This window comes from Fusarium musae, chromosome 10 (genome assembly GCF_019915245.1).
Source record: "Fusarium musae strain F31 chromosome 10, whole genome shotgun sequence".
Taxonomy (NCBI): Eukaryota; Fungi; Ascomycota; class Sordariomycetes; order Hypocreales; family Nectriaceae; genus Fusarium; species Fusarium musae.
Genome location: NC_058396.1, coordinates 2,225,060 through 2,246,113, shown reverse-complemented (window position 1 = coordinate 2,246,113; position 21,054 = coordinate 2,225,060). Strand labels below are relative to the sequence as shown.

The window sequence follows — 21,054 nt, the reverse complement described above, 5'->3', positions numbered from 1 at the left end:
GAATTTAACAACCAATAGAGGTAGCGATTCGTTTGCACAAAGGCATTCATGTCCTTTTCTGACGAAAAGTGCGTAAGGCTACGCAGAGAATATCATCTGGCAAATCCAGAAGGGTGACCATTCTAGTAATCTTCGATGGTAGCTTTCTGGCTTCTTTAGATCAAGCCGGGCCTTTCGAAAGTGATATTGCCTGGTAGTCAAGTAAGAACAAAACGAGAAAGCTTGCGGCTTAGCAATCCAAGTACATACTCCACCATGAGTATATCTTATAACTCACCAGAAGTTGAGTCATGTTACGTTACAAGGTTTCACTAGTAACAGTACGTATTTAAACATTGCAAATTAAAACGAGGCGCAGCAGCTTATTCCGCGTCGCGGAAAACTGACTCTAGACACGTAGCCGATCCTACCCTAACCCCTCTAAGCTCAAACAAACGAGGGGTTACCGTAGGCCAGGGGGGCATGAAACCCTGGACAATGCAGATCAACAAACTATAATTTCATTTATGGGGCAAAATATTATTTTGAAAGATAATGAGGAGTAAACAACTGCACATTCTAAAGTTTTGTCATTCTTATGTCCTTTTGCTAAAGCTAACATCTCACTTTATCTTCTACAAGTCACCCAGTGCCCGCCCCATCGACGCCACAAGTCGGAGGTTTCCCTTATTCTTAAAAATCTCTATACAATTCATAGCCGGCGTGAATTCTTTTTATCTGACCATAACGCACCTTTTAATCGTTTCAAACCAACGACGCCAGCGCTGGCCTGCGCGTATGGAAGTCACCAGACGATCGCGGCGTCTTGCCCAAGTATTACACACCTCCGATAACACCCCCAGCGACGCTGAAGCCTCTATACCGCGTCGAGCGAAACGAGCTCGACCAGGCTCAGTCTTATCCTCCAGCTTGGAGCGTCACGGACGGACTCGCAAACCGCGTACCAGCCAAGCTAGACTCAAGAAATATGCCCATCTCCCCTTACTCCGTGACACTCTGGTCCCCAACCTCATCTGCGTCTTTGTCGGCATGAACCCCGGGGTTCAGACTGCCACGGCCGGCCATGCTTACGCTCACCCTTCCAACCATTTCTGGCGGTTGCTACATACGTCTGGCTGCACAGACCGACTCTGTCTACCTGAAGAGGACGGTGATCTACCCCACCTTTACGCCATGGGCAACACGAACCTCGTTGGGAGGCCAAGCCGAACTACCAGTGAGCTTTCGAAGCAGGAGATGGCCGAAGGGACGCCTGTGCTGGAGGATAAGATCAGAATATACAAGCCTGAAGCTGTTTGCTTTGTTGGCAAGGGAATATGGGAGGCGGTCTGGAGGTGGAGGTATGGATGTGATCCCACGAAGGAGGAATTCAAATATGGATGGCAAGATGAGTCCGAGAATATAGGCAGAAGCAAGGATGGCATTCAAGGACGGGACAACCGCGGCAGAGTGTGGGATGGAGCAAAGGTATTTGTAGCGACAAGCACTAGCGGACTAGCAGCAAACCTATCCATGGAAGAAAAGAAAGCTATATGGAGTGACCTCGGAGTCTGGGTCAAGAGAAGTAGAGAGGAGAGAAAGCAGAATAATAGCGACACATGAAGGGATATAGTCTTCGTAGCAAGAAGTGTAAACGGGTAAATATAGTTCGAAGCGGAGCTTCATCATAGACTTGAATGCGATAGATTCGACTCCCGGGTCGCCCTTCTTGCCTCCATTCTTATTCGTCGGGTTACAATTATCTGGTCTTATGCAGCTGTCGAGATCTCATCCAAACTCACTACTAACTAATACTCTTGCCAATAACTGAATCGTTTCGCCTTTACCCGTCAACATTTATAACAAACTAATCATCCTCCCGCACCCAACCCACATAATCCAACAGCCGACTGATAATACACAAAAGGATCTAGAATTTGAACTCCCATGCGTATGTAGTCACATCATCAGTCTGATAGAACGGCAAGGTAACCTGACCGTTGCTAATAGTGTGACCATAGTTACCCAGATCCTGAGGAGAACCCACCTGGCTGTAATGCACATCACTGCCCACAGCAAACTTCCAAGTCCTAACCTGAAGTGTTCCAGAAGATGGCAGACCCAACTTTGTCAGACCAGAGAATGTCACATCATAGGTACCAGTCGTAGGCGGATGGCAGCCAAGCAATACTCTAGCCGTGCGCGCCGTAGTATCCACCGTTGCATAAGCATCCAGCCTTCCATCAGAAGACACCGAAGTCGAAACGCGCTGTCCCGTCATGTTGTGAGAGTAGTAGTTATACACCCACCAGTCTCCATTGGCAAAGTATCCCGTGGAAGTGTAGTCCGAGGGGTCAGGCTTGGACAGAAGACTAGCGGCCAGATCGTGAAGTTGAGTGCCTCCGAGCCAATTGCCGCGAAGACCGATAGCATTACGGCGCTCGAACTGGGAGATCCAGAAGGCAGATCCGGCGGGGACTTGTTCATTGAACGTAGCGTATTCGTTGATGTTGATTTGGCGTTGGGGAAGACCGTATTTAGTGAGAATTTGTTGCAGGACGCCATAGCTGTTCTCGAAGTTGGAACCTGAGCCTCCTTCCTCGTGCCATGCGTATTGGTCGGGGATGGAGTCGTTGTTCTTGACGAATTTGGCCCATTGGGTCCACCAGTCATCGTTTGTTCCCGGCTCGCCTGCAAGAGTTGGTCCGGATGTCAACACGCTGTCCCCGAAGGCATCACTTGATAGACAGTTAGTTGTTGTCCCATCCGTTCTCAGAGGTATCTAGCACTTACTTGAATTGATGCCAGCCGCGACCCCACATCTGAAGCCACTGGTCAATGCTTCGGCCCCAGAAACAGCCCCCCTCCGGCTCGTTCCAGATATCAATGACCAAGCCTGCCTGCATGTTGTACTTCTTGACATTGGCAATAATCGCCTGAACGAACTTGTCATAGGACGACCAATCGCCATTATCGCCTGGACCAGGTGAGGTATCGTTGTTAGAAGAACAATCAAAGCCCCAGAGGTCATTCAGCAACAAGACAAAGCCGCCGTTGTGACGACGCGTGACGATGTAGTTGTTATGCGCGCTTTCAAAACGCCCCTGGAAGCCAGCCTCGTCATAACTCCATCCATGAGAGACTTGGGCACCTGCACCGCGATAGTAGTTGAAGCCAAAGCCAGAGAGAAGATCATCTGGGATCTGGTTTATATCGTCGGGTATACCGTACAGGATACCAGCTGCGTTAAGGTTCGGGTTTTAGAAGAGGCTTTAGCCCTTAAGCTATAAAAGTAAAAGATACTAATAAATATATATAAGTAATATACTTATTACCTTTATAATTACTTAAGGTCTTATTTTTAATTAAAAAACTAAATAATTTAATAATTAACTTTAAAAATATATAAAAAAGTAATTATTATATATTTATAAAAATAATTAAATTAAAATATATAAAATATATATAAAATAAGTTACTTATTAAAAGTAAATTTATTAATTTAAAATAATACTTTTAAAATAACTTTTATTATAATTATATTTATATAATAAGTAATTAATAAATAGCTTTAATTACTTTTTTACTTTTTAATATATTTTATATTATATAATATTATAAATTTATTTTAAAAGCTATAATTAAATATTAATAATAAAAATAGCTATAAAAAACTTTTTAAAAATATTTTAAAAAGTAATATTAAAAATATTATTTTTATAAGTTTTATTTATTTTACTTATAATATTTATAAAAATAGCTATAAAAATTAAAGTTATTAAAAAATAATTCTTTAATATAACTTAAAGGTATTACTAAATAATAAAATAGTAGTAATTAATAAAGTAAACTAAAACTAGGCTTAGGTATATTATATAGTGGATTTATAAGAGAAGGTATACTCCCTTTATCCCCCTTAATAATAAGTCAAGCGGCAAGCGATAACTGTGCTATATACCAGCAGCGAGATGCTGAGGCTCTCCAGTGTTGGAGGAGAAGTCGATGGTGGGACCGGCGCTGTCAGCAGCTACAGTGCAGAGAGCGGCGAGGACGGAACAGGCCTTGATTAACCACTTTGTTGAGAAGTGCTTAGAGAGAAGGCTTGAATTGATACTATTCCACGGCAATGAGTTTGACAAATGCCCTGGTTTATATAATACATTTCATCCCCATGATCTACGCACGTTTCATGGAGAACCCTGCAATGTTTCCCCGGGCAAATAGGTGCAGCAGCGGATAACCGGCAATTCAGATCCTGGTAATGCGGAAGCTGTTCGTTCCTGTAACCTGTTTGCGGGGAAGATCTGCCGAGTTCTTTGGCGCAAAGATGCAAGGCTCCCGCCGTCAAGGCGACCAAAGCGTGTCTTTTGCAGCAGTCCGGCGGGGGGCTCCGGCGGGGGAGAGCTCCTCAGTAGCTTTAGCAACGTACTTTTCTAGCTTGATGAGCTCTTATTGACACGCTTATATCCATTAACCTCATTGTTCATTACCCCGGATTAGCTATTCAGCCTGATTGACCAAGAAGATGAAATGGCTTGTTAGGCACTTTAACACACAGAGTCCCTGTCGTGCCCCCCCCCCCCCACCGGAGGTAGATGGCGATGCTTGATGTCTTTATTTGTGTCTTTGTCATATTGCGTTCCCCGGACTTCGCACCTATAATGATCAATTGAAGAAAACAATATCATTTATCACTTCTAGATCTACATAGACACTGCAATAATCTTAGCAATATATATTTAGTAATTTATTATATGAATCTCTATAGGTACTATAACTCTAATTAATAGTCAATTATTAATTTAGCATTACTTCTTGACCTAATAGTATTAGCTGCCTATAATTATATTATTTTCTGAGCAGAGGTTTTAATTAAAAGACCTAGAAAACCATCTGCAATCTCATTTTGTCTCTCATAACACATCCGATTACATGTTAACAAAGGACCTGTACTCGGTGGTCGTTTTCCAATATGCTTTGACTGCACGACAAGTCACTCCAATCCATGCTGGGCGATTCTCATTAAGAGTTCAAATACCTTCCAAAGACTTCAAAACCAGTTCATCTCTAGTAAGCGAAGGTCCATGTTGCATAGTTGTGACATCAGGTTTATTCTGAGGATCCCAGATAAGCGAACCCTACGTCATGTCCCAGGTTACGTCATACACCAACATAGGATATAAACCGATCATCAAGCCAAGCCTAGCCTTACCCAACAACCATCAAACCCCATCAAAATGTCAAAAATCATCGACGACGTCAAGACAGGCCTTAAGGGCATCCGAGGAGCCGGCGACGCTCTACGAGGTGAAGTCCTCGACGCAACAGATCAAGCCTTTGACACCGACCCCAAACACCCAGAAACTCTCAAGGATAGCGCCGATAATAGAGCTATCGCTGACAAGGGAAAGCAAGATATGCGAGGTGCTGACGATATGATTGCTCGTCGGGAGTGGAAGAAGAAGGGCGTCGAGCCACCTGCCCATGTACAAAGAGAGGGTGAGAAGCCGTTGGCGGCTGATAGACCTAACGAGGGTTTGGGTGGATATCCAGATGAGAAGCCGCCTAGATACGCCTAGGATTAATGCCTGATAAATGTAAGATTCCGCAATCATCTTTAAAATAGATTTAATAAATTAACCGTCGATCTAGCAGTTGCCACGTCACTCAATCTTTGAGATACCTGTTGATAGGATTGTTAATTTTATACAATAACTTGTACACCTTGGAAATCCATGTCTGCTATCAAGTCTAACGCCTGAATATGTTACAACTCGGAGCAAGTCCTCTATCAAAGCTCAATCAAGACAGGAAACAAACCTAAGCAAGGAGAACCGAATCCGCGGCAGTCTCTCAGTTGAACTGAAGATTCTGCTTACTTACACGCTTCGGTCATCACCGTAACACTCACTAACGGTGCTTAACTTTACTGGCAGCCGACATGGCATCAAGTCAGTGAGTGTACCTGAACCAATATCTGCAGCCAATAACAGCGGAGTTTATCCGATGTCCGGATAGTGCGCGTTGACAAGGTGCTAATAAGGCTGGCGCTTACTTCTTATTTTCGGGGTGTCTTATCTCTGAAGCTTGCGCTTTCGTCCATTGTCAGCGAAATACAAGCTCAGAAGCGAGGAATAGTCGACGACACTATGAGTGGTGCGTCTTTGCCCAGTGAACGCTTCTCCTTGGTCGCATCCTTCTACGGCCCAGGAAACATCGCCTCGTGGCTCTGCATGGTGGTCTCCGTCCTGACCACTTGGTGCTTGAACACGGAGTATCGTTGTAAAGATAGCATCAGCGCTGATCTCGTTGTCGTTCTAGCAGTGCCAGGTGTTGCAGCAGGGCATGCTATCTACAGGCTTTTCTTTGGTAGTTCAAACCATCAATCGATCCTGCATCTGTTTACCAGCACAGATTCAGAAGTAGTGAGGCATGCGGCGGCTGCAGAGGCGGCGCTCGACGTATGCGAAACATTTTCTGCGATAGCCGTCCTTCTGGTGTTCGTCTCCATGTTCTTCGGTCATCTGAAGCGTACACTAGCCGTTGTTGCTGTTGGCTTACTGGCCTTCTCGACTGAGGCAGTTGTGTTCACGCAGTTGAGGGGAGTCAGCGTATCGGACACCAATTTAACACGTCCGTTTCTCTTCAACTTCTTCGAGGTTATGGTGTCGTTAGTGGTCTTTGTGGCAGTATGGCTCACTGTCTTCAGTATTCTTATAATGTGGCTACGCTTAGGCGTAGTCGAGGAACCCGAGGAACAAATAGAGATGGAGTCCGCCGATATCGAGCTCGAAATAGAAGTGAGGGCGGCCCTGAGGGGACAGGCTTTGGATGTAGATTCGGCGGTGCGGTGGGAGAACCAACAACAATCCGCCATGGCACTCCAGCTCACCGAGGAAGAAGCCCGAGATGGAAATCCAATGCGATCTTTGACGCTGCTTTCGATCTTCTTCCTCCCCTTCTCCTTTTTTGCTACTCTAGCCTCTACAAGCACGCCCTTTGGAGTGTTTGGAAGAACCAGTTTCACGCCATCGCCGAACTCGAGTGCTACCGTCCTATTCTTCGTTCCAAGAACCACGACTGATATTACAGAACTGGACCAGATGGTGTCCCTCTGTATTGGCATCATCACCCTTCTGTTCAGCCTTTGGGAAACGCTCAAATCTCGAAAGAAGGAAGAGTCGAGGGCCCGGCAAAAGACCAGGCAGCAAGCAGCACACGATCGGAGGAACTGGCGCCAAGGACGGTTGAATGCAGGGCTTAGTCTCCTCCGGCAGGTAAATGATGAACTTGATGAGACTTCGGACGCAACGCGAAGACAAGAGCTCTTGGATAAGCGAAATTTAATAATGGTCAAATTGTTTAGGATGGTGGGCTCGTAAGATGACTTGCAATCTGACTCAGTGGCTACTCTTTTATCTCTGCCGGTTGCACCAGGAGGAACAAAACGCCATCAATTCGAATCGGAATTCAAGGGTATTGTTTATTATATGGATGTACCTTCTGTCCTAATCCTAGTTGCCACTCATAGGGCACTCTTATAGTCCTTAGCAGCACCTTCATATAGTCCACCAAAAGCTCCATACCACGTATCAATAGCCTTAGCCGCCATACCCGCCCCAATCGTATCATCACCCTTCTCAAACTTGGGCACAATCTCTCCCATAAACTCCTCCATCGTCAATGTATGGGGCGCATATTCCTTCTTATTATCATCAGGATTCTCCCTCTCACGATGTAAGTTCGACTCCACCATCGGCGGGGCAATCTCAACAACGCGAATCTTGGTGTTCTTCAGTTGAGTGCGCAGGTTCATGGAGAAGAAGTGCAACCAGGCTTTGGTGCCATTGTATACAGGGTTGATGACCGAGAAGGGAATGTAGGCTAGACCGCTGGTAATGTTGACGATGAGCGCGTTGGGCTTGGTTTTGAAGTGAGGGATCAAAGCGAAGGAGAGATGCATCGGTCCTCGGATGTTGATATCAATCTCCTGGTCTGCCTTTTCAAGGAAATCATCGTTCTTGAGGACGTCGATTGGGCGCTGAACACCAGCGTTGTTAATAAGACAGTCAAGCTCCGGATGTTCGCTGGTGATTTTCTTGACGAAAGCGGGGATATCGGCCGTCTTGCCAGTATCAAGAACATAGTAACCCGCAGCACCGATATCTTGAGTCGTAGACTTGAGGTTCGACTCAGTTCTCCCAGCGAGAAGAACCTTTTTGCCCTTGGAGATCAAATACTCGGCTAGTGCACGGCCGATACCGCCGCCTCCACCGGTGACGACGGCGCAGTTGAACGCGAGACCATCTTGCGACATTTTGAAGTTTTCTGAGATCTACAACAAACGAGATGATGATGTTGTCAGTTTGTGAAATGGATCTGCAATTTTTGCGTGTACATATATGAGAATGAGGACGGAAGTTCGGCACTGTAGTTGTACTGGCGGTGGAAACCGAGAGATGTTCGCGTCATAGGCACTAACTCCAAAATGCAAAAGAGGCTAATGATCCGGACGATAAATCTCCACAATAACTCAACTCCGATAAACTCGATGGGTCCGATAGCGATCGACGAGATGATAGTGACGTAAAACCGACAAGTTTGCGGATTTATATCCATTTTCCAAGCCGAAGCCGATCCCTGCAAGCAACATGATCTATCTCGGCGATAATGCTCATTTCTTTCCTATATCCTCACAGAGAATCTTTGCTATTTTAAAGTCCTGCTCTATTGCCGGACTGGAAAATGCACCTGCTTCGAGATAGTTGAGAGCAAAGGTTGTCCATTTTTTATTGACATCTGATATAATGTCGCGGATGTAGGGGTATGGTGAGACACTGAGAGCGTATATGACGCATATTTGGCCGAATATTCTGGGATCCAATTAGAAGTGATATGAAATAGAGGGAGGGGTAGTATTACTGGCTGCAGACGAAGAATTTAAGAGGATTGCAGCTCCTCATTGTGTCGGTGACTTGAATTACGGAAGCCCAGGCGAGGACAGCACTTATTGCATCGCGGCATTTTCGGAGATGTCCTTCGGTGAGAGATGCTGGCCTTTCCAGAGCTCGGTGGCTGTTCGTGTCAGTATCTTGAAGAACAATGTGTCAAGGTGCTTACAGTAGAGGTCGACCGATGTGATATCTCGCGACAAAGTATCTCGCATGCAACCAAGCCGTCACAAGCGCATCGGAAGGAGACTCAGCTTGCGTTAGTGGCGATTTCGGGTCAAACTGAAGCATAGGCGGTAGTCGTTCCCTCCATTGCTCCAACTGCCTGATAAGTTCATCCTCAACAGGCTCAGGCGGATAATCCGCCGTAGGATCTACCACGATCAGCATAATCCCCCCATCTATATCGCCCATCAAGACCTACTAAAGTGAAACAAACTATTCCTCGCTCTCGTTAAGATAAGCCGATGCGCAAGTTGTGATAAGAAATGATAGTGAAAAAACGGATCATCGCCTGGATATCGAAATGAACCAAAGGATGCAATATCCTGGGCGGAGATGAACTTTGGCAAAGCGATGTGTTCTTCGAGATGTAGGGAATTACTAGGCGGGAGGTTCAGTTCTTGCGATAGGACGGCTTCGAACATGCTTGTTATCCAGAAGAGGCGGGATTGCATGTCCAGCATCCATTCGTCGCGATCTCGTGATAAGCTAGAAGAGTTAAATGGGTTTCATGTATGGTTGGGGGTGTCTTACTTGTTCCAGAAATAGGCGCTGCATGCGCTTGCTTTGCTGAGCATTGCCCACCAATCGATCGGTCTCAACGCCTCAGCGTAGAACAATCTATCAGCGTTAGCTTTCATCTAACCCTTTATTCGGCGATCTCACCCTGATAGAAGATAGAACTGGCAAGCCTGTAGATCCTGTTCGCACATCAAGAACCCAAATCGTTTCCTCGCCTCATTGAAAAAGTCCAATCCCGGCATATCGGCATCTTGCCCTACATACGGACTGGACGCCGGCGTCCCAGCAAATCCAGCTTCCTGCAGCGCTTTTTGCCCCATTGACCCAAGGGCCATAACAACAAGAACTATACAGCTCTCAATGCAGATCCCAAAGTTCCCATCAATCGCAACACCGAGGGTTCGTTGAAAATACGTCTTCTGATCCAGAATTGGATTTGCAAGATTAAATGTCGTGAAATAAACATCAGATAACTGCTTCAACGTCGCAATACTCAATTTCGACAGCCAATCCGATGAGATATCGACAGACGCAGCGTGCGGGAGCTTCGGCCGTGAAGCTTCAAGGCGTGTTGAGTAGGTAGCGCCTTGCATCTGACACATCAACTTTACAGATTCAGGCAGTGCGGATTGAATCGCCGGCCAGAAGAGCACTTGATGCGCGCTGAAGGAGATGGCGGGATTTGGATCAGTTGCTGCAGCTGGTGAGTCAATCGTTTCATGGCGAAGAAACGATGGCACGCCGAGGACTTCGCTTGAGTTTGCAGGAGATCTAGGGTTGAAAGGTCGTAAAGCGGCGGCGATGGAGCGATGTTCAGTGGGATGTGAGTCGCGAGGTTTTGAATCGTCGATTTTACCTTCTATGCGACGGAGGATGTTGACAATCATGCCGAGAGAAGCCTCATTCCTGACGCTGTTAGTTTTAACATTTCGGTGAATGAGTCCCAGACATACCGCGTTGCTTTTCTTTGGGTGAATTTACATTGAAGACCTAGGGATTTACAGAGTCCACATGGGAAATCTTCATCGCATCTTGTCTTTTTCTGGCGGCAGTATTCACATGCCTATCATGTTTGAGTCATCTCATCCGCAGTGAGTCGAGGGGGAGCTTACCTGTCTTGCAATGAAGCCTCTTTGTCTCTTTAATGGAGGTCCTTCATCTGAGCCATGTGCCTCGATGGCAGGACTGCTTTCTTCGCGATCTGCCATCCAGGATTATTGGTGTTGTTGATGAATTGTAGTGTTGTCCGGGGAGGAATGGCAAACTCCGGTCATGGCACGTGCAGAAATTTCTGTGGTGCTTCGATAGATGCATATTTCACTTGCTACATACATGTTGCGTTCATAGGAGTCATCTTCTTCCCACCAGTCAGTACTACACAAAGCAATAATTCAGTGCTTAATTGAAGACTACTCAATTTATTTTCAAATAGCTTTTTGTTCTACTGAAATTAATTACCCTCAAAGTAAGCTCTTTACAATCCTTCTGCTTGACTCTCGGCCAGTTCCATTTCTAACTCATTGTGCAGCAAACACCAGTCCTTATTGTATCTATCAGTCTCTTTCATCTGCTCCCCAAGTCTTAGTGAATCGGCGTTATCGCGATATTAAGCGCCAGACCACACTTGTACGTCAACGGAATGCTAGCTGCTAGACTTCAAGCAAACGGAACAGTACTTATAAAACTTATCAGTAATAGTAATAATATAAGTATTATATAGAAAGTTTAAAGCAAGCTGATACTAATTATATCCTTCTTATTATGTCAAATAGTAGTTCTATCACAAGGTTAAGTTATTATATATATGACCAGCATTATACTTAAGATAGTTTTACCTGCTTATGAGCATTGCCTACAGTCAATAGATACGCCTTCATCTGTTTGTCTGTCATACCAACAGCTCGATAAACCGTCTCACCGCCCGCCACCTCTACAGCTTGCCCTACAGCCTGCCAAGCATTTCCTAGTGCTGTAAATCTTGTCCTTAGAAAGAATGTCGCCATGATGGTAGTAACTAGCGCTATATGTATGCCTACGATGGTACAGAAGATTATGAATCCGCGCCATTGCACAGGGATAATGACGTCCTGCGAGAAGCGAGCGCTCGCCTCTGCTGAGACATCGAACTCGGCCGTATAATCTGAATATGACATTTGGAGCAATGTGAAAAAGAGTGCCTGCATCGCCAACGCCGCATTGCTGTCTGTGTGGGCTAGGATCTCTTGGAACAGTCCGATATGGGCGCGATGTGGCACTAATAACGGCAAGTCATCCCAATTCTCCCGTTTTGACAGGCTCAAACTGACGTTATATTTTCCGGTTCTCAGGGCTGTCCAGATGTAATTAATCGTGTTTGAGGTATTAAAGGTAATGCTGGCCTCAGCAGTGCTCCAATTACCTGGCGATGCTAGCTTAAGTAGACCTCGCTCCAAAGAAGGGACTGGGGCGAGTGTCGATCCTAAAAGGGATCGTACAGCGTTGCTCCGATACGTGCCCGTGGTTACATTCCACTGCAGGGTGGGCTCAAAGCCGTCTTGAGAACTAGCGGCAGATATCTTGTAGTCCCATGGGATCGGGTTAGCGAAGCACAGGGTCGCATCGATGCCTGTATCCGGGGCCCCATTGAGGCCAAAGGACTGCCATGTTCCTTGAGATTGGCTTGTCCTGTCACTCTCCAAGATAGTCACGGGTTCGTTTCCACCTAGGCCGTTTTCTCGCCAATTCTCAAAGCCAGAGGTGGCGTTGATGAGTAGATAGGCCTTGGTATATGACGATAAATCTGGTCGAACACCGCCTTTGATAAACGCAAGATCTGAGTCCATTGGGCAGAGAGACATTCTTTGCTGCAGCGGTCTATCACTGACTTTGCCTACATCCACCATGCATGCGAAGCTTGAGGGATCTGGATATGTGGTGTCGAGACCTTCGTATTCCCCATGTATAGAGACCGAACCACCTAGAGACAGCATATATTCGTCTGTCAGATTGATGGTATGTATGCTTAGCCGAGGACGAATGCATATGACACGGGCGTCGACAACAGTGGCAGGCCCCTCGTAACTTCGTAGAGTGGCGCGTCGGGTTGAGTTGTTAAAGGGAAGAAATGCACGAGCTATGGCTCCCGTATCATGAACACCGTCACCCTGAACGGGTGGCGTTGACATCTCAGCGAAGCGGAGATAGGACGATGGACGGCTCGTCCAGTAATCAACACCCGCGTAAGGATTGAATAGATTGGCAGACGAGTTCTCGCCTTCACTGGAAGGGTACTTGAAACCAAAGGCGACATTAAGAGCAGTGGGGTCGTTGACAAGACGGGCGGCGCTCAAGTCGGTCAACAAGATAGTGGAAGTGAACTGCGTAACAACGCTTGCTATCAGCAAAGCAACCAGCAATCCAGACTTGAAAAGGTTCCCTGGGTCGAAAAGCTGTCGAGGTGCAGTAAATGCTAGCTGGAATGGCCCCGCGGTTTGACAGCGTGTCAGTGATAGGCGAGCGAGGTCCGGCAGCAGGCAACCGTTGTCCTCAAGAAAGATAGAGGCGATCATCTCAGTGGCGGTGGCAGCCTGTGCTCCAGCGACCACGCGGTAGACGAGCGAGGAGATAGTGATGGACTTGAGAAGCCATCCTGAGTCGAGAATGCGTCGCAAAATGTGTGAGCTGGGTCTGTCGCCTTCGTTGACGGATGCAATGGCACCCCACCAGAGGAAGCCTAAGAAAGTGACCACAGCAGCAATAACGACAGTGCCTAATGACAGTACCAGAATGCGCACAAGGCCTAGCCTTTGAGTGGGAGAATGCTGGTGCTGGGGCCGGGACTGTAGATCCGACGGATCGTTGGAGACACATTCATAGACCTGGCCTTTATGGTATGAAGACGGCATGGTCAGCTGTCACAAGGCTACAGGCCCGGAAGGACGTAATCTTAGAGTAGTGCCAAAAGATAGATAACACAGGCAGCAGTGAGTAGTCCCACCAAAGGTCCTAACGACCATAATTAAGTAGGGCAGCAATAACGGACATGAGTTGACTTATCAATATCTATGCCCCAGTCAGCTGTACAACGCCCACACAGACTAATGCAAAGTAAGGAGCACGTGTTGGACTCTAAATAATAGTTTATCAAGAAATTTATCTCTCACTGGCTAGTTTTTTAAGGCTGTACGCTTTGACTGTTTTTATTGACTATGGCGCCGCCACAGCTGAAGATACGAAATGGGGAGGGACAGAAGTATGTACACATGCAATGCGTGAAACAAATTTGGCTTATTGGCCACGTATTATCGCTTATGATATATCCCACGCCACGGCGGCTATCGCGCACATCCCTTGGCCCGATCGCACAGCTAAAGTCCGTCCCTAACCCCACGACAGATTTTCAGCTTTGCCCGGTCTTTTACATCGGTTTCACTGGGTGTTCTCATGCCTACAATAACATGTGCAATACTTCGCCTCCATGTTTACGCCTTTGTCGCAACAACAAACAACCGAGGAAACGGGAAAAGAACTTTCCCATCTTTCTGCGCGGCATAACCCTTCTTAAGCTTACTCAAATAAGCCTCGACGAAAGCCTCCTGCTCAGACTCCGACAATGGATCTAGGTATGGTCGGAGACCAGTACCCTTGACCCACTCAACAATGCCCTCATGATTTTCCATAACATGCATGTAAGTCGTCTGCCAGATATCAAGATCAGAGCACAAATGCTTCAATCCATCCCAAATCTCAGTTGCCGAAGGAAACTGGTCTCGGGAGTAATTGGCAGCTTTGAGTTTCTCCGTCCAAGGCATATTGGGTGTATCCGCCGTTTCTCTCATCAAAGCGTGACTCGGCTCATGAAGATTAAATGGGACCTGGAAAGCAAGACTTCCACCAGGTGCAACATGCTCAAGAAGCTTCCTCACAATCTCAATGCGTTGCCCATTAGGCAACCATTGAAAAACAGCATTGGAGAAGAGAACGTCAACAGGTTCCTCAGGCTTGTAGGTCAAAAGATCAGCGACTTCGAACGAAACATTGGGAAGAGTCTGTTTCGCCTTCTTGATCATGTCAGCTGAGGAATCAAAGCCCGAGACGTGAGCGTTGGGATAGCGCTCGGCTAGCACGGCAGTTGAGTTGCCGGGACCGCAGCCAACGTCCACGACGCGCTTGGGAGAGGTGTTGGGAACGTGGGCGAGAAGATCTGTTGAAGGACGGGTGCGGTCTTTGAGGAACTTGACGTATTGATCTGCGGACCATTTATCCTTGGACGAAGCCATGGTAGCTGAGAAGTAGCGGTTTGGTTGTTGGGTGAGAGAGGTGAGAAGATGACGTCGTGATAGTGAAGCGACGCGTGACATTGTCAATTGGAGACTTATTGGTGGGAATGTCAGTCTAGAGAGTATTGTTAAGTTCTTGGCATAAAGTAGATGGAGGGTATCGTATTTATATTCGTATTAGCCAGTGCCGTGACTGATAATATTATTCGGTCGCATGCCATTTGACAGACTGGGATTGAGTTTCCTGCGAGGATGATGACTTCAGCCGAGTCGGACTCCGATTGCCAAAACCGAGAGAGTGGGACTGTCTCGGTTCAGATTCGGGCTATCGGATGTATTTCTCGGAGACGAGCAGGACCTCGTAAATGAATAGAATTTTTACGATGATCTTCGTATAGTTATGTGAGAACTTTTGAAAGGTGTATGTACTTATTTGTATTAGACTGGATATGCATGGTTGTGGCGGTTGTGGATGATTCGCCTGAGCTGTCATGTTACAGTGGCTCCATCATGGACCGCATTAGATCCATAGCTCTGGCAACTGGCTTCAACAAGGCAAGAAATATCAATCGGCCCTCAATTTAAGTCATCTTTACATCAAAGAAAAGAACTGGATAAAACAGTTGTAGGTTCAGTAAATTTGCAAAGCAATTCGGAGTCGGGATGTTTGTTGCTTGCTATTCAGAAGCCCGCCAATCAGATTTGAACCACCAGTTCCGCGGAAGCAGGCTTACATGAGGACAGCCATCACGAATCCTCGAAACTCATCGCAACTTGACTAATCGCTTGTTATACCACTGTTTGTTTGTATTTGTCAGTTCCTCCGCGCTCATGCTTAGTATTGGGTCTCTTTGGCGTAGTTCAGTTGGGGCAGTTATGTATTTAAAGCGATACAGCCCTCATAGGAAGAAGTTCGCTCAACACTTTATCATCTCTACTAGGACTTCCATCGTCATAGGAAATTCACACCCAGGGCCCCTTTCAAATATCATCATAAAATTCACATTTAATCGCAATGGCAGAAATGAAGCCTATCAAGTTGCTAGGAGTCCACGGACCCAATGCTGGCAAGATCATTCTTCTCTGTGAAGAGCTGGGACTCCCCTATAAGACAGAAATTATCCCTCTCCCCAACGTCAAGAACCCCAGCTACGTCGCTATAAACCCCAACGGGAGACTGCCTTCTATCCAGGACCCAAATACAGACCTGACTCTCTGGGAATCAGGCGCCATCATCGAGTACCTCACCGAAACTTACGACAAAGATAACAAGCTGAGCTTCAAACCCGGCACAGCTGAAGCCTACCACGGTCGTCAGTGGCTCTTCTTCCAGACCACCGGCCAGGGACCGTATTACGGTCAGGCGATGTGGTTCATCATCTACCAGCCACTTCCTGAAGCTCGTGAGCGCTACGTCAAAGAAGTCAATCGCGTGACCGGCGTGATGGACGGGCATTTGGCTAAGCAGGAGCCTGATGCGGATGGAAACGTTTGGTTTCTGGGTGGTCGGCTCTCGTATGTAGATGTCGCATTCTTTACGTGGCAGCATACAGCTGAGCCGCGAATTCCGGATGAGGAGTTCAATCAGGATGATTACCCGTTTGTTAAGAAGTGGGCTGAGAATATGCTTAGGCGCCAGAGTGTGCAGAAGTTGTTGAAGATCCAGGAGACCAAATAGGCTTAGCAGAGCAGTATTAGAAGGAGTTTCGGCCTTTGACTGGCAAGTCATTGTTACGAAGTTTAAATAGTAGTACATGAATGTTACCTTGATTTCGGGTAGGGTTGTCGAGGAGACTCATACACGCTTTTCGTCACTTGGCCAGGGCTATGTATATAAGATCATCAGTTCATCTCGAGTAATGTCCAGTTGAGAAATTAATCCAAGTCTTGAAAGATAAGAGAAAGAAGTAAGTATCTAAATAGTTAAGATTTAACTAATCTCTCAAGAAATGTCTAAATAAGGGCAATAATCAATTACTGGTTGATTTAAATAAACAGAACGCTTTGTGTTATGATTAGCTACCCTATTCCTCGCGTCTTCACACGCGGGGACGCGTCGAGAACTTGAGCGTTCCTAGAAGCGAGCCAATCATGAACGGTTCCGGCCGCGTGGCCTAATGGCTAAGGCGCTAGATTTCGGTTTCCAGTTCCCGAATTCTCTAGAGATTCCAGGTTCGACTCCTGGCGTGGTCGATAATTCACTGGATCATATCTTTTGCTTGTCAATTGGCCTGCGAAGATGTTCTTTTTGCTGGTCATGTGCACATCGAGCATGGAAGGATGAAGGCTAACTTTATTTGGCGCATAACGGTCCCCGTTAAACAACGGCCTAAAAGTCAATGAATGAGTTAATTGCTAATCGACAGGTCCCAGTCCCTCATTCGTACTCATATTCAACGCTATACATGCACCGAATGTTCTTGTCATCAGGACACCATCCGTGAAAGACCAACGTATCCCCCGCCTCATTACTCGTCGCACCACCAGGCGCATCAAGTCCATAGTCCGGCGCCGCAATCAACGGCTCTTCCGCACGTGTATAAGGCCCCGACAGCTTATCCGCATAAGCATACTTGACATTATACAGCGGATCGCGAAAATCATGACTGCTAAAGAACAAGACATATTTCCCATTGCCAAGGCGTACGATGTTTGGCGCTTCCACAAGAACGCCGTCTTCACTACCGATGCGATCAAAGATCTTGACGGCGTCTCCGATGAAGGTAATGCCGTCGCCTTCGATTTCTTGGAGCATGATTGGTGTGCCGCCCGTTGGACCTGATGCATCGCCTTCGATTTTATAGATGAGATAATCTTTTCCGCTGTCGGGGTCCTTGAAGCCGCTCGCGTCAATGGCACCTTTGAGATCATCTGGTCCGCAGACAAGAGGTTTCTCATCGTATGTATAAGGACCAGTTGCATTCTTTGAGCGCGCGACACCAATGCAATGTCTCCCAGCTTCAATCTCAGGACTCAAGTAAACGATGTACTCTCCACTGTCGATGCGGCGAATATCAGGCGCCCAGGTATTCTCGCCTGTCGTCCAGCCCTTATCGGGGAGTGCATCTTCCTGTTGCAGGGTCCATTCGCCAAGAAGATCTTTGGCCGTGGCGACTTGGAGTTTTCTGTAGTTGTCTGGTGGACCGCCGTTTGTTGCGACAGCTACCCATGATCCATCTTCAAGTTGAATGATGGATGGATCTGGAAAGTCGGCGTTTATGGCTGGGTTGAGTGTCCCCTCGTGTTTGACGGTTAACTTTAGTGCGGATTGACGAATGATACCCGCTGAAACGGAGTTGAGAAGAAGGCCGAGCACCGGCCAGACGAGGCCTTGAGCGATCATCATGAACTTTGTCTCGATACTTTAATCACGGACTCTTGCAAGAAGCTTTGGCATAGCTTCTATCCGTGCTTTTATACCCGAGATGATCTAGGCACAGCCTGCGATCTGCATTGCTCACCTTGTTTCCACGTCAGTCGATCATGCCGTCAGCTGTCGATCACATCAGATTTCTCACGCTAATTTTAAAAATAAGCAAGGTACAGCTTCCTTTTAGGGCAAATCGCTGCGCATAGCTGCAGAATAAGCATAGCCTGCCATTATGGTGGATATCGCTTCTAAGACAGGCGAATGATGATTCGGCATAATTGTTGTTTTCTGCTGTCATCATGCAAAGCGTTTTAATGACTTGTTTGTTGACCGCATAATGGACTTTCGGCAAGTTGACGCTCACCCTTTGGTGAGTGACACGGCACCGAGTTAGGATATTAAGGAACAAGTTTCGTGATGACTCAATGTCTGATTGTATGGGCTACTCTCTTGCATTATATGTATGAAAAGCGATCTTCTCGACTATGTACAACGGCAGAATGGGATACGCGAATTAGGTCAGATATCTTTCTAGCGGTCTCCGCGATGTGCGGTGGCCTTCGCTCTACACGCGGCAGAGACGACCATTCTGGGTAGGAACACCAGGAACTTGATCCGTGACATACCACCGGTCGCTACCAACACCCTGCAGCGCATAGAACAAACCGTTAGGGTCGACCTTGTCCTTGATGGTAAGAAGCTTCTTATACTTATCAGCACCATAGAAGGACTGCTGGAAGTTAGGCTCAGTGACATCAGCCTCAGAGGCGTATGCACCTCCGCCAGGTGTCACATCCCTCCATGGCTTCATCCAATCGTTTGTCAATGTCTTGCTCCTCTCAGCAACGACATCCCATGAGCTGCCCTCGGGGAAGTTAATGACAGAAATGGCCCACATAGCAGCGCCTCGCCAAGCTGGGTTGACAGCGTTATCGGGGTAAGGTCCTGGCCCTCCTGTGATACCGAAGCCAATTAAATCACCCCCCTTATCGGAAAGACCCTTGAGTGCACTGAAGGTCTGGTCGAATTTAACTGAGTCTACGAGGTTCTCACTAAGTAAGGAAACAGTTAGCTATAATCAGCACGACGATTGTGAGCGGAGTACTTACGTAGGGAAGAGACGACCAGCAGTCTTAGTCTTGGCACCACCAACAGACTCACGAGGGAATCCGACCGACCAAGCTCCGTAGAAAGTATCATGCTCAGATGCGGTAACATCGGGCTCGATACCAAGGTCCTTCCAGGTCTTGAAAAGTGGTGCAGTCAAAGTCTTCAACTCGGCAAGAGTATGGTTGGGCGCAAACCAAGGGAAGAAAGAAAAGATGAGGTCGTCACCAGCTCCATGGAAGACACCCCAGTACTCATAGTTACCAGCATCGTTGAAGGTAGGAATTGCCTTCCAGTAAGCCTTTACAGCCTTCCAGAAGGTATCGTACGAGACTGTATCGCTGGTGCCGAAAGAGAATGTCATGACGGAGGCCTTGATCTTGGGGAATACCTTGACGGTGTATGAGGTGACGACACCGTATGTGCTTCCGCCACCGCCGCTGAGGGCCCAGAAGAGCTCGGTGTTCTCGTCCTGGTTGGCAGTGACAAATTGGCCGTCGGCGGTCACAACGTCGATGCTGAGAATCTATGTCGTGTCAGTGTGTGTCATCAAGTCTATGCCAAGGTACTAACCTGATCGGCACCCATTCCGTAGAGAGGGGACATGGGCGAGTGTCCACCGCCAGCTAGGTATCCTCCAGCAAAGCCGACACTCAAACCTTCACCTCCAACAGCAGTGACACCATACTTCTCAGCAGCCTGATAAAGCTCAGCACCAAGGACACCAGCTCCAACCTTGAGGGCAGGTCCACTATAACCCTTGGTCTTGTAGGTCTTGAAGAACTGGATACCCTTGAAGCGTTGCATCCAGATCGACAACGCGCCGGCACCGGCAGATCGCCCATTAAAGTCGTGGCCAGTGTTCTTGATGACAAGTCGCATGTTAAGCGACCGGGCTAGGTTGACAGCCAATTGTATGTGGCAAACGTTTTGCGCATCGACGACGTAGGATGGGTAGCCACCAAGGGTGCAGTTTCCTGTGACTTCCTCGCCCGGCTGGCATGTGCGACCTTCGTACAAAGGGTACATGACAGAGGTTGGGTCGGCGATACTTGGCAGAATTAGCGACAGCGTAGGTAGGGCAATGTAGGGCTAACTTACTGCAGAGAGGAGTTGGACCAATTGTCAGTGACATAACTACATCGAGCCTTGTTGTAAACACCAAGGTTATCGTAACATGACGCTGCAATGGGAACAGTCTTGATGAGAGCGCCACCAGTGATCAAGTCAAGCAACTTCCAAACAGGCTCCTTGGGCCAGAGAAAGTCCCCAGGAAACGTCTTGCATTTCGTCGCAGTGCGCGAACTAAGACTTCGACGCTTGGTGGAGACATTCTCGGGGTAGAAGAGCGATGCATGATCGGGATCGATCTCATCAATCTGGGGAAGTGAGGCGTCCGTGAGCTGAAACGCCTCCTGAGCCAAGTAATCACCTTTGACAGTCTCGCCGACCTCACTGGTCTGCTCCGAGTCAGCAGCGTAGGCTGCGCCGCCCATTAGGGCGAGGAGGCTGCCCAGAAGGCTGGGAGTGATGAGCATGGCGGCGGCTGTTTTGGGAATGTGGGCGACAGCGGGAAGACCGATGGGGAGGAAGGTGACAGTATGCAAGCCACTCACACGAAACAGTGCTTGCTTCAATTAGAACT

At 47.4% G+C, this 21,054-nt stretch overlaps 10 protein-coding genes and 1 non-coding gene across 11 annotated transcripts; 5 read left to right on the top strand and 6 right to left on the bottom strand.

Annotated features, from left to right (window-relative positions):
• Positions 1-777: 777 nt before the first annotated feature.
• Positions 778-1,602, top strand: J7337_012927 (uncharacterized protein; the record flags this gene model as incomplete). The annotated part of the gene is made up of 1 exon (XM_044830424.1): positions 778-1,602. The coding sequence occupies one exon, from the start codon at positions 778-780 to the stop codon at positions 1,600-1,602; it is 825 nt and encodes a 274-aa protein (XP_044675340.1).
• Positions 1,603-1,909: 307 nt separating this feature from the next.
• J7337_012926 (uncharacterized protein) lies at positions 1,910-2,885 on the bottom strand (the record flags this gene model as incomplete). Its single annotated transcript, XM_044830423.1, has 2 exons — positions 1,910-2,717; positions 2,773-2,885. 2 exons carry the CDS (start codon positions 2,883-2,885, stop codon positions 1,910-1,912), a joined length of 921 nt encoding a protein of 306 aa, XP_044675339.1.
• Positions 2,886-5,216: 2,331 nt separating this feature from the next.
• J7337_012925 (uncharacterized protein) lies at positions 5,217-5,619 on the top strand (the record flags this gene model as incomplete). The annotated part of the gene is made up of 2 exons (XM_044830422.1): positions 5,217-5,478; positions 5,606-5,619. The coding sequence occupies 2 exons, from the start codon at positions 5,217-5,219 to the stop codon at positions 5,617-5,619; spliced, it is 276 nt and encodes a 91-aa protein (XP_044675338.1).
• Positions 5,620-6,128: 509 nt separating this feature from the next.
• J7337_012924 (uncharacterized protein) lies at positions 6,129-7,361 on the top strand (the record flags this gene model as incomplete). Its single annotated transcript, XM_044830421.1, has 1 exon — positions 6,129-7,361. The coding sequence occupies one exon, from the start codon at positions 6,129-6,131 to the stop codon at positions 7,359-7,361; it is 1,233 nt and encodes a 410-aa protein (XP_044675337.1).
• A 143-nt stretch (positions 7,362-7,504) lies between these two features.
• On the bottom strand, positions 7,505-8,296 carry J7337_012923 (putative secondary metabolism biosynthetic enzyme; the record flags this gene model as incomplete). Its single annotated transcript, XM_044830420.1, has 1 exon — positions 7,505-8,296. One exon carries the CDS (start codon positions 8,294-8,296, stop codon positions 7,505-7,507), a length of 792 nt encoding a protein of 263 aa, XP_044675336.1.
• A 3,198-nt stretch (positions 8,297-11,494) lies between these two features.
• Positions 11,495-13,558, bottom strand: J7337_012922 (uncharacterized protein; the record flags this gene model as incomplete). Its single annotated transcript, XM_044830419.1, has 1 exon — positions 11,495-13,558. One exon carries the CDS (start codon positions 13,556-13,558, stop codon positions 11,495-11,497), a length of 2,064 nt encoding a protein of 687 aa, XP_044675335.1.
• Positions 13,559-14,134: 576 nt separating this feature from the next.
• Positions 14,135-14,932, bottom strand: J7337_012921 (uncharacterized protein; the record flags this gene model as incomplete). The annotated part of the gene is made up of 1 exon (XM_044830418.1): positions 14,135-14,932. One exon carries the CDS (start codon positions 14,930-14,932, stop codon positions 14,135-14,137), a length of 798 nt encoding a protein of 265 aa, XP_044675334.1.
• A 1,015-nt stretch (positions 14,933-15,947) lies between these two features.
• Positions 15,948-16,610, top strand: J7337_012920 (uncharacterized protein; the record flags this gene model as incomplete). Its single annotated transcript, XM_044830417.1, has 1 exon — positions 15,948-16,610. The coding sequence occupies one exon, from the start codon at positions 15,948-15,950 to the stop codon at positions 16,608-16,610; it is 663 nt and encodes a 220-aa protein (XP_044675333.1).
• Positions 16,611-17,035: 425 nt separating this feature from the next.
• On the top strand, positions 17,036-17,125 carry J7337_012919. Its single transcript has one exon. It is a non-coding gene; the product is annotated as a tRNA-Arg (tRNA).
• Positions 17,126-17,309: 184 nt separating this feature from the next.
• Positions 17,310-18,275, bottom strand: J7337_012918 (uncharacterized protein; the record flags this gene model as incomplete). Its single annotated transcript, XM_044830416.1, has 1 exon — positions 17,310-18,275. One exon carries the CDS (start codon positions 18,273-18,275, stop codon positions 17,310-17,312), a length of 966 nt encoding a protein of 321 aa, XP_044675332.1.
• A 592-nt stretch (positions 18,276-18,867) lies between these two features.
• On the bottom strand, positions 18,868-20,947 carry J7337_012917 (uncharacterized protein; the record flags this gene model as incomplete). The annotated part of the gene is made up of 4 exons (XM_044830415.1): positions 18,868-19,354; positions 19,412-19,935; positions 19,983-20,460; positions 20,511-20,947. The coding sequence occupies 4 exons, from the start codon at positions 20,945-20,947 to the stop codon at positions 18,868-18,870; spliced, it is 1,926 nt and encodes a 641-aa protein (XP_044675331.1).
• Between the last annotated feature and the right edge of the window lie 107 nt (positions 20,948-21,054).